Source organism: Balaenoptera musculus, chromosome 7 (genome assembly GCF_009873245.2).
Source record: "Balaenoptera musculus isolate JJ_BM4_2016_0621 chromosome 7, mBalMus1.pri.v3, whole genome shotgun sequence".
NCBI classification, from domain to species: domain Eukaryota; kingdom Metazoa; phylum Chordata; class Mammalia; order Artiodactyla; family Balaenopteridae; genus Balaenoptera; species Balaenoptera musculus.
In genome coordinates this window covers 34,973,509-34,985,761 of record NC_045791.1, presented here as the reverse complement: position 1 = coordinate 34,985,761, position 12,253 = coordinate 34,973,509, and the positions used below count along the sequence as shown (strand labels likewise).

The 12,253-nt window shown below is 39.0% G+C and overlaps 1 protein-coding gene across 1 annotated transcript in view; it reads left to right on the top strand.

Annotated features, from left to right (window-relative positions):
* Nucleotides 1–12,253, top strand: part of NEB (nebulin) — a 215,649-nt gene that overhangs the window by 163,444 nt on the left and 39,952 nt on the right. The window contains 10 exon segments of the mRNA XM_036858909.1: nt 2,127–2,231; nt 2,933–3,037; nt 3,451–3,555; nt 5,640–5,744; nt 5,900–6,004; nt 7,015–7,119; nt 8,125–8,229; nt 9,630–9,734; nt 10,369–10,473; nt 11,909–12,013. Coding sequence (XP_036714804.1) covers nt 2,127–2,231; nt 2,933–3,037; nt 3,451–3,555; nt 5,640–5,744; nt 5,900–6,004; nt 7,015–7,119; nt 8,125–8,229; nt 9,630–9,734; nt 10,369–10,473; nt 11,909–12,013 — 1,050 coding nt within the window.

Sequence of the window (12,253 nt, the reverse complement as noted above, 5' to 3'; positions counted from 1 at the left end):
CATATATATCTGTAGTACTAGGAAGCAGAGATGTTGTCCCAAGGAGTATAAACAATGCATACCTAAGTACAGGGGAAATACACTTCAAAGGGAATCATAGAAATGGCATGGGAGAGGTGGGTCTTAGTTCCAGATTTACTTCCAATTTGTTGTGTGACTTTTTCTAATTCACAACTTTAACACCCTAATTTCCTGAGCTAGAGAATTGGACTAGGTAATGATTTGGGCTTCTTTTAGCCATAAAATTCTATGATTTTGTCGATTTGATTTATTCAAAAATTTAGCCTGGGAGAAACAGTACATTTCTGTTTTGTTTATCTCCTTTCTTTCATTGGTAACACCAAAAACAGCCCTAAGCAGATGAGCTATATTTTGTTTCACCTTGCACTTGTATATAGTTTAGATGTAAAGAAATGGACACGTACATACATGTGTATATACATATTATTTATTTCCTACGTTTTATCTGTTCAACCAGCATTTTTATCCATGATTAGGATTTATTTGTTATCCATTTAGACTTTCTCATTTACCTCATTATATTAAATATCCTCAATATTTATTAGAGGACTACTGTTTTTCAGATCTTCTATCTAAATATGAGGTGATAAAAGAATGATAAAACTGAGCTCCCGCATTCCATGGGCTCATAATCTCTGGGAAGAAACAGACATCAATATGATAAATGATATCCTATAGGAATGATCAAGACAGTATGGACTCTAGGAGTTCTCCAGGCACATAAGAGTGGGAAGAAAATTCTAGGTAGAAGGCACAGTATGTGAAATTGGCCATAATGAGTTCTAGAAACTGGGACTAGTTTCAAATATCACATGGGGAGTGTGGAAGACTGTTGGGAAATGATACTGGAGACATAGGATAGAAGAAGCCAGGTTATGAAGACTCGTGGGTGATATATTAATGATCTTGGACATGATGAAAAGTCATTGATGAATTATTTCTGAGCAGGATAGATCTGAGCATTAACATCTAATTAGACCTGAATTCTAAGAAAACCTCTTTCTTGGGCTTGTGAAAGATGGGTAAGCCATGTGAAGTGTCCAATAGAGGATTTGGGAAGGTGGTTTAGAGGCTCTTAAGGATGTGTAGAAAGAAACAATACAGGGGGCTGAACTAGGGCCATGGCAGTGGGAAAGGAGAAGAAGGTCAGATTTAAGGAGTATCACAAAGTTAGGAGCCCAGGATTCATGACCATTTTGATGTGGGAATGAGGGAGAAGGGGTCTAGGATGACTCCCCAAGTTTCTGGCCTGCATGGCTAGGATATCAAGGAGCCATTTAACAAAATTTGAAAACCATCAATCTCAAATTGATGGTTGAGGTCCTGGGTAGAGATGAGGTTACCCAAGGAGAATGTATAGGGTAAAAGGGGCCAACGCTTAACTCTAGCTAATAGCAGCCTTTGGGGGAGCGCAGAACCATAGAAGGAAGCTGAGGAGTGCCTAGAAAGATGGGAGGCCCCCTAGGGGAGAATGGGGGAATGGAAGGCAGAGAACAGAGTTCAGGAATGAAATTGCTGAGCAGTTACAGTTGCTGCAGAAAAGCATTCTAGGATGTAGCAATTGTAATTGTTTGTGGTAGTCTTAATGAAATTCACTTCATTGGAGTGGTTGGGTGGAAGCCAAACTATTGCCTTGTGAAATTAATCAAAAGAGAGAAAAAGGCAAAACACATAGTTTGCTTGGTTGTGAAAGAAAGGCAAAAGGCCATTGGCAGAACTTGGAAAAGGCTTAATGAAGGGAGGGACTTGGGTCTGTTTGCAGAAGAAGGGAGAGGGCTGGAACATCGGGAGGGTTGAAGATATAGAGAGGCAGAGGGTAACTGCTAGAACAGGGTCGTAGAAGGGACAGGTGAGAAGGGAACAAGAACACAGCAGGTGGCTTGGAACTTGGACAGGCTGCAGAATGTCTCTAATTTTGATACAAGGAAAAAAAGAAAAGGAAGGCTAAGGAGGTTAAAAAAATGTATTGGTTTATTGGACAGAAACTGAGATTGCTGCAGTGGGAGAGGCCCTGCTTTTTCTCTGAAGTAAACAATAAAGGCATCTGCAGAGCATAGAATGTGTCAATGAAGCAGAAATGATGGTTATGACTGTTTTATGTCCAGCTGGTGTACAGAGCTGCAGGCAAGAAGCAGAAGTCAATCTTCACTTCAGTTCCTGATACTCCTGATCTTATAAGAGCCAAGCGAGGGCAGAAGCTTCAGAGCCAGGTAACATTCACACATGAAGATTCATAAACCTGCCACAGGGGGTGGTTCTGTGTGCCTGACCACGCCTGCCAGTGGCAGAGCCTCACACTTGGTCGTCCTGATGCTGCCTCATGCCCTTTAACTTCAAGAAGCTGTTTTCTTTGGGGCCGTCTTCACTAGGGTATGTTTTACATGAGCAGGTAATGCCATGTCTTCTAAGTTCTATACAATTTTAGTCATTGGATGAGTGGTCTGTGGATTCCAGGTGGTGAAAATAAATTTTTTAATTCATTCCATAGGACCTATATTTTGTCCACAGATAAATGAAACCACAATTCATGCATTCAGGCAAAAATGAAAAAAAAATATGTTGAAGACTATCAGAATCCTCTCATTCTTCTATCAGCATTTTTTATCACGTGGATTTAGACTAGACCATAGTCAGCAGCAGGAATGTTAGATGACTGGAGCGCGTATATGTGTTTCCTAATGTGAGACAGAGGGAGAAACAAATAAACAGAAACACACATAACAATAACAACAACAAAAAATCAGGACAATAACAAGTCGACACTGCCCTCCCATCTTAGGGTTAGAAATGAGTAAAGAGGACTGAATACTAAATAAGGGGTGTTTTATCTCTAACATCTGATCCCTATTCTTTGTTTTTAATTTTTATTGGAGTATAGTTGACTTATAATGTTGTGCCTATTATCATTTAGTATCTGTATGTTGAACTTGCCACCAAAGAGAGACCACATCATCATGCTGGAAACCAGACCACAGCCTTGAAGCATGCTAAAGACGTGAAGGACATGGTCAGTGAGGTAAGTTGGGAATTCAACACCCAGGCACTGGGCTAAAGAAACAAATCCTTTGTTAAAACCTTCACCTGCTTGGGAGTTCCCTGGTGGTCTAGTGGTTAGGATTCGTTCACTGTCATGTCCTGGGTTCAGTCCCTGGTGATGAACTGAGATCCCATAAGACATGCAGCGTGGCCAAGATAAAAATAAATAAATAAATTTAATTAATTAAAAAAAACCCTTCACCTGTTGCCTCTGATCAGAGAGCTCATTTCTACAAGTTGTGCTCAACAGCATCAAGAAACAGAAGGCAGAGCTATTCTCTTAACGAGCATGATCCAGTGTGTCCCTAGGCTGGATCTGTTCCATGGTTGTGAATTGGCAGGGATGAAAACACTTGAACTTAAATTTCTCTCTCTTCCATCTTTATTTCTTAGAAAAAGTACAAAATTCAATACGAAAAGATGAAGGACAAGTACACTCCAGTTCCAGATACGCCAATCCTCATCAGAGCCAAGAAGGCTTACTGGAATGCCAGTGATGTATGCATCCCTCCCTTCTTTCTTCATTGTGATGGGGCAGCTGAAGTGGAAACACTAAGAAGCATAAGATATTACAGTCATATCCGTAATTCAAAGTCCTGGCCCACAATACAGATCAGGAAAGAAACAAAAACACAAAAGCCAAACAAACAGGCACAAACAGTACCATTTGGCAAAGTCGCTAAGAATAATGCTGAGAGATGCTGAAAACCTACTGCTTTTCTCATTGCTCTTCCAAGCAAAAATATGACCCTTTCTTCTAATTCTTTGGTGGCGTTTCCTAGGGATACTTGATGTTGCTTATCCATAAAATGTTGTTCTTGGAAACAGCCAATCACGGTTTCAAATCCTGATGCTGTGATTTGCCTGCTGTATGACTCCATATAATTTACCTAATTCTTCTGAGCCTCTTTTCTTCTATGTGAAATGAGGATAAGAATTGTGATAATTAAATTAGACTAAACAAGACAACAGATACACGTTTCTAGCACAGTGCAGGGCTCTTAGTTGACACTCAGAAAATGTTTGTTCCTCTCTTCTCTTGATCGCCTAAATCATGTGAATGACATGTTTGTTAGAATTCAGAGGGACAGACTTTCATTTCCCATACCACGTGATCAAGGACAGAGTGCCTTTCAACGGTAATGAGATTATCTGTTAATGAAGATATGAAATGAATCAACCCGGTTAGATGGCCAGTCCTTACCAGTTTTGTGTCCCAGAGCCCAATTATGAATGCATTGCACCTATTACCAGAACCAGGAACTCTGGAGGACTGGTTGGGACTTAACCCAGCCAAAAGCTCAAGCAACCCCCTCACCCTCAACTTAGCAACATAGCTCTAGGATTTGAAGCATCTTAAGTGGTTACAGTAATCCCTAAGCAGAATTGTGAAAGTGTACAGCAAATTGGAACAATATCTTAGTTCCGTAATTTTGTCAGAAATTTTCAGTTGCAGCTAAAAGGAGTCTGCTAGTTGGAAGAAGACCATGCCAGTTTGCTTAAAATATAAGCTGAAAAAATTATATGCTACCCTCAAAATCTATTTGCTAGGATAGTTTTTGTCTTCTTGTGACATCCCCATCTTTATCACTTCAAGGTTACTGTCGAATATTAATTTGAACCAAGCTTGCTCTGCATCACCACTTCTCAGGGATGTCCACACAGTGAAATTGGCCCCTGGAGCTCATTATATGCCACTGGACAGCCCTATCCCCAGGGCTTTGTCATTACCAATACTGGTAACTCTAACCTTTGAAATAGTCCAGCTGGGATGTGGCATTAAATTCAGCCTATCTACCGTGGCTATCCCCACAAGGAGAGCTAAAGGATCTTAGATTACCCATCTGAAAAACAAAGTTAAAGTTAAAGGCCTCCTTCACTATGTGTTTGCTCAGCTACCCAAAAAGAAAAGATTCGTCCGAGATTGAAAACAGAGTGCTCAGAGAAGTACTCATTTTGTGTAGATGAGATGAATCTTCTATGATACTCTTAGGTTAAAGTCAGAGCTATTGACTTTTGAAATACCACAAAGATAAAGATTGAAATGAAATAAAATTTTAGGACTGCTCCATGGAAAAGGCATTTTAATACCAGGAGTTAGAAACTAAATCTTTCTCCTTTTTCCATGTACATTAGTATGTCCCGGGCTCAACAAAGTTATGCTTCTTTTTTTTTTTTTCTCCTCCCAAATGAGCTTTTTGTCTGCTTGTTTTACGTTTAAATAAACTTTTTATTTTAAGTAGTTTTAGATTTACAGGAAAGTTGCAGCGATAGTACAGAGAGTTCCCATATAGCCTATACCCAGTTTCCCTTGTTGTTACCACCCTACAATACCATGGGACATTTGTCACAAATCAATATTGATACATTATTATTACCTAAACTCCACACTTTATGCAGATTTCTTTAGTTTTCTCTGAATGTCCTTTTTCTCTTCCAGGATGTGAAAGAGGTTTTTAATCTCTCCCAAATTTATTCAAGGGAAAACATAAGAGATAAGACTCAGGAGAGTTCAAGGTTAAAAGAGCTTAGTTATTTAACTTGGTAGTTCTTCATAATCCATGTGCTTTTCCTCTTTCCAGCTACGCTATAAAGAAACATTTCAAAAGACCAAAGGGAAATACCACACTGTGAAGGATGCTCTAGACATCGTTTATCATCGCACAGTCACAGACCACATCAGTAAAGTACGCCCCTATATATTTCTACTTGTGTTGGGCTCAATAACCCACCATAATTTTTTAAAGTATCCTCCCTTTTCTAAAACTCTCTGGAGACAAACGGACTTTTTTACATTAAATTTGGGTAAGACGTTAAAGCTGTCTTTGTGCTTTTACCACAGATAAAATACAAGGAGAACTACATGAGCCAGCTGGGAATCTGGAGGTCCATTCCTGATCGCCCTGAGCATTTCCACCATCGAGCAGTCACTGATGCAGTCAGTGATGTGAGTCTTGAAATCTTCTCTTTTTACATATAAATTAATATGTCCACATGACTTAACGAAATCAAACACTGCATAAAAACTGATTAAACACTTGACTAAACTTTAGCTCTTGTGTATGGATGTTTAAGTCATAAACCTCATTGCTAAATAAGTGAGCTTCAACTCAGGAGACAGAAAAATATATTCAAATTTATAAACCTAATTTTTCTTCTAAATGTGTTACATCATAATACATGACTGGAAGTGATATACTTCATGTAAATGATAACCTATTTTTGAGCAACTGAAGAGACAACTTCATGACAATTAAGCAATTAAGACACATGACAATACTCATTTAGAAAGAAATTTCAGCTCTTTATGTGAAAATACAGCTGCTGAGCTAATGATATACTCTCTAGGCAAGTATGCCTGTTAAATTTGAATTGCTTGGGCTTCCCTGGTGGCGCAGTGGTTGAGAATCTGCCTGCCAATGCAGGGGACACAGGTTCGGGCCCTGGTCTGGGAAGATCCCACATGCCGCGGAGCAACTGGGCCTGTGAGCCACAATTACTGAGCCTGCGCGTCTGGAGCCTGTGCTCCGCAACAAGAGAGCCTGCGATAGTGAGAGGCCCGCGCACTGCGATGAAGAGTGGACCCCGCTTGCCACAACTAGAGAAAGCCCATCACATAAACGAAGACCCAACACAGCCAAAAATAAATATATAAAATAATCACTCAGACTCGAATCCATCATATTAGTCTCTGACACTTCCCTTCCCTTTAAAAAAAAAAAATTTTGAATTGCTTTACTTGGTGTTAAAATGAAAAATTCCATATGCAATACAATACACCATAAAGTGAGCAGAAATCAGTATTATTGGAAATGTCTCTTAAATAATTATTTCAATACTTTATTATTTTATATACCTTAGTGGTCAGACCTTCTATTTGTTCTACTTGTATCGATCCTAACCTACTGCTATTTGGAGGTAGATACTTAAAACTCTTTGGTGATATTCTTCTCCCAGGTAAAATATAAAGAAGATTTGACCTGGCTTAAAGGCATCGGTTGCTATGCCTTTGATACCCCCGACTTCACTCTGGCTGAAAAGAACAAGACTCTCTACAGCAAGGTATATATCTACTCAAGGGTAATGGCCACGTCCATGAAATGTACTCCAGTGCCCACAGAGAGAATTAGTACTGAGGAAACTGCTTCTCATATTTCCATCCCTATCCTTGCTTCTAGACCCTAAAGTTGGAGTATATACTACATTATTCACTCTACTCAGGAATTATTTTAGTATCGGCCTCATTGACAATAGTAATCATTTATTTACGTCACTCATTTGAATTTGATAAAAGGCCATCTCAGTACAACTCCTCATGGCTCTTCCAGAATTTCCTAATATGTCTCTGGGTGATTTGATATGGAAGCAAATAGAAAGTGAGAGTATTTTAATCTGCAAACTTGATGTGTGACTTGAAGCAAATAACTTTGTTTTTATGGCCTCATTTTCCTACTTACAAAATAAAGCAGTTGGATTAGCTTCCTTTGAGTTCTAAAATAGAAGGCAGCAAACTTTTCTGAAAGGTTCCAGATAGTAAATAGTTTACACTTTGTGGACCACATTCATTCTGTCACATATTCTTTGTTACAATCCCTTAGTACTATATAAAAAAGTTTTTTCTTAGTTCATGGGGCTATTTAAAAACAGGTAGTGGTCTAGATGCTAGCATACCCCTGCTCTAAAATATTATGATTATCTGATTCATTACTGGAAAACTACTTCTAATTAACGGACTAAAAACTGCCTTCGAGTGCACATGGAAATACATTCAAAGTAAAATAATAATCACTATGAGTATTGAAACAAAGAAGAAACTGATTTGGATTTTTGTCCAATATGGAATATAGATCTATATGACATCCGTTCAGTGAAACTATGTATTTGGGGGCTAGTTTTTAAGACATTGAGGTGGGTATACCCTTCACTGCCTTGGGAGCCAGAGTGTGTTCAGTAATTACTTGTTATCTCTATGAATGAATTAATCACAATTGTATACAATAAATGGCATGTCTCATTCTTAAGATAATCACAGCATGCTATCAAGTAACCATGTTCTATTTTCTCTAGTATAAGTATAAAGAGGTATTTGAAAGGACGAAGTCAGATTTCAAGTATGTTGCTGATTGTCCAATCAATAGGCATTTCAAGTTTGCAACTCAGTTGATGAATGAGGTATGTATGACCTGATCCAATTGAGCCTATTAGCGTCCCTTTAGAAGTCTATAAATGAGGTTTGATTAAAACCCAATACCTAAAATGACAGGAAAGCCATTTTAGTGTTGATTCAAGATTACGCATTGGGAAGGCTCTTATAATATCACTATCTGATGAGCTCTGCCAAAAGCATGAATAAGAACAAAGGAAAGGGCTGTCCGGATTGGAGTGAGGTCCCCACAGCCAGCACGGCCTCTGCTCGCACTAGCACAGGGCAGCACAGCCCTTTGGGTGACGAGAGCAAAGAGGTAAAGGTTTTGTTGACTCTCAGCTGAACTCCCTTCAACAGGGAGTGTATAGGATTCTGTGTAGAGTTGGAAGACCCAGAAGTTCAAAGTTAACTTAGTATCCCTTACCAAGGCACAGAAATGGCAGCCCTAAGCGGGTAGTTGTGATTCACGCCTTCAAATGTATTGCCACTGTGACTCATACATTGGTGCAGAGAAGTGTCCATTTGCACTCAGAATATTCCTTTACCTTCTACCCAGTTTTTCCTGGAACTGTCTTTGCAATAGTTTAAGGTAAATTTAGCTTAAAATGATGAAAGAAGCAAGCTGTGAATTAATGTATATGTGGATGGTTTTTACATTTAATTTCCTATCTTTGTATTTTCCACAGATTTACATAAATTCAAAAACAATGTTAGAAAATTAGTAAAATGTGTCAGAAAATGAAAATGTAGCCAATGGTATATTTATTTCAATATATAACTTTTTTGTTGTTTTTGTTGTTTATAAATTTTTATTTTTTTTTATTTTTTTTTTTTTACTTATAACATTATACCAGAACATATAAGATTTTTTGTTGTTTATAAATTTGATTTAGTTTATTTTCAGTAGATTTCCAGGTGGGATGACTCTGAAGAATTACTGTTGGTAGCTTCCTAGGGAGACAGTCTTGATATATTTTGTTTCTATTTTTCTAATTCATGAAGGATTTCCAGGTCTCTTTTATAATCAAATAAATTAACTAGCATATTAGAATGTGTCCATGAATATACCTTTTGACTCTCACAGCCTGAAGTAGTAAACCTGTAGCTTGTCAGTGCCTTATTTTAAATACAATGTAAGATGTCATAAAACTTAACATTGCTAATGACATCATATGTAAAGATGGAACATGTTTAGGTACAAGGTACTTCAATTTTGATGTTATAACTAATCTAGTCCAAGCCCCAGCCTTCTCCAGGCCATCTTCCTTTGCTTAATTCTCTTCACCTCCCTATTTTCATTACCCTGGATACTTTGGGAGCCCACCTCTAGAAAGCACATTTTTCAGGCTCTCTGAAGTATCTTGGGACATTTGTGTATAGCCTTGAAGTTGTACTCTTGCTATAATTTGATATGATGTTTGAGCAGAAAAAATACAGAGCTGATTATGAGCAGCGGAAAGATAAATACCACCTGGTAGTCGATGAGCCTAGACATCTGCTGGCTAAGATCGCAGGCGACCAGATCAGTCAGGTACTGTGATAGGGCCGCCTGGACGGCCAAGCAGGACTGTGCTCCAAGTTTCTCATGAGATGTCGTCCCGTCTGCTGCAAGGATGTCATAGGTTCTGCCTATGATATTGGGATGTTCTGTTCCAAATTATCTGTCTAGCCACCCAAAGAGCCCACGAGCTCTTTGAGTGTGCCAGTCCATGCTCTGTGTCCTCACGTGTGCTGTGGTGAACATGAGATGCACAGCTGGGTCCTCACACCCTTCATCCTTCAGGAGGGCCTGTGTGTAAACTGCAGTTGTAAAGTGCGAATTAAGGTGCAAACGCAGAAACAAAGAAACAAATTAACGGAAGGAAAGAAGACAGAACTCCTTACTGTGTTTTTCTATTTCACTGATGTCACCTTTTCTATAAGGCAATTTTGGTGGGACTGGCTCTATTATTCCCCATTCACAAGGGCTGTGGGTGGTCAACTGCAAATATCACGTCACCCTGCTTGGCATTATAATGCATTTGGTTGTCTTCACCCACACACACGTGAGAACACAAAGTGTGTGTGCCTACATCTCTTCACTCAGAGGTGATCAGGATATAGAGCTATGTTCTTTTCCGTCTTCACAAGTCTCTTTTGTGCTTCACTGCTCTTTGCATGAACAGAGAAAATATAAATCTAGTGCCAAGATGCTTCTGAAACAAGGATGTAATGAAATTCTGCGTCCAGATATGTTGACTGCCCTCTACAACACATACATGTGGAGCCAGGTAATGTCTGATGTGATGCGAAGAAGAGATTTAGAAGCCTTGGGGGCATTCACCTCTATGCTTTCCCTGATTTCCTTCCCTGGCCCCCTGACCAAGCTGGTTTCACATGACAAAGCTGCATAAATATTCACTCCCTGTAAATGAACTCTGGATGTGGCCAAGTGTGGTGCTGTAGCAGCCAACACTTGTACGTCTTCTGACGCTTTTGGAATTCCAAGTAATATTAACTGAGGCTATTTCAAAGTTTTTCAAACTTTTCCAAATTGGTATAACTTTATGTTTTTCAATATTTGCCCCAAAGAAGTAGATTTCTTAGAGATAGAGGATGTTAAGTAAATTTGACAGTATTTAAAAGATGTGAATATTTAATGTTTTTGTCTAATGTGTCCATTGCTCAATAATGACTACACTGTACCATTTTGGAGAGATGAGGATGACAGCACAGCTCTTTGAATATTGTGCATATTCATGGCCCCTCTTGAGTTTGATGCTGAATTTGCTAGGTTATTTCCAGCACATCTGTCCTCACACACCCTTGTTAACAGCACTGCTGATCACCTTGCCTTCCTACAAGGTCAACTGAAGCACACACCACCACCTTCCCGTCATATGTTGGAAGGTAAATTTGAAGCAGCAAAAGACAGTGATAATTGCTTAACTACCAGATACGATGTTAATAAAAGGCCATTGTTCCCACACGCAAAGAAAGTTTTTAATCAGTCTTTTGTATTAGCAACTTGTTTTATCACTTTAGTTTGACATCAGATCAACACATGAAATGAGGAGGATGAGGTCTTCCTGTGAACATTCTCTTTGCCTGAACTTTTACCTTGGTCCCGATATGATCATCAGATAGTTGTGCATGGCATTTTGCTGTGTTCTCAGTGTCTGTACTGCTTGAAACCGCTTATGTGCATGAAAAAAAAAAAAAAATCATGACTTGAAAATTTCAAAAATGAATGTCTTTAAAAATAACTACTTCAAACTGTATGTATTCATTTTTTTTTACCTGTTTCAGCTTTGATATGGAAACATACTTAAGAGATCATATATATTCGATGTAGCATATTGTGAGCGAATCATTACTTGCCAGAGTCCAGAGAACATGGGTCTAGTCCTGGCTCTGAGATTCGCTCTATATGTGCCCTTAGCTCATACTCTTAACCTCTCTGGGCCTCAGTTTCCACATGGATAAAATATATGGAAAATATTTATTATTATTATTATTATTATTAGCTCACTCTATTACACTGTTGCTATCAAATACAGATTTATATAAACATTTCCAGTTAAGAAAGCATGGCATCATCCCGCACATCAATGGCTTATATAACAATCCTACTCTGCCGTGGGACTCTCTCAAGAGGAAAACTAGAGTCCCTGAAAGCCCTCTCTTCTACTTCAAGTTAACTTGTTCTTCTCCTCTACAATTTAGATCAAGTACAGGAAAAATTATGAAGAAACAAAGGACAAGTTTACCTCAGTTGTGGATACTCCAGAACACCTACGTACTACAAAAGTCAACAAACAAATTAGTGATGTAAGTACAAGAAACACTGAATGGATTTTTGGCCTTGGGGGGGCACTTGCAAATGTGGAAGGGGCATTTTAGATGGTCACAATGTTTGGAAAAGTTTTTTTTTTTTGGCTGGATTAGGTCTTCGTTGCGGTGCACGGGCTTCTCACTGCGGTGGCTTCTCTTGTTGTGGACCACGGGCTCTAGGCGCGCGGGCTTCAGTAGTTGCAGCACATGGGCTCAGTAGTTGTGGCACGCGGGCTT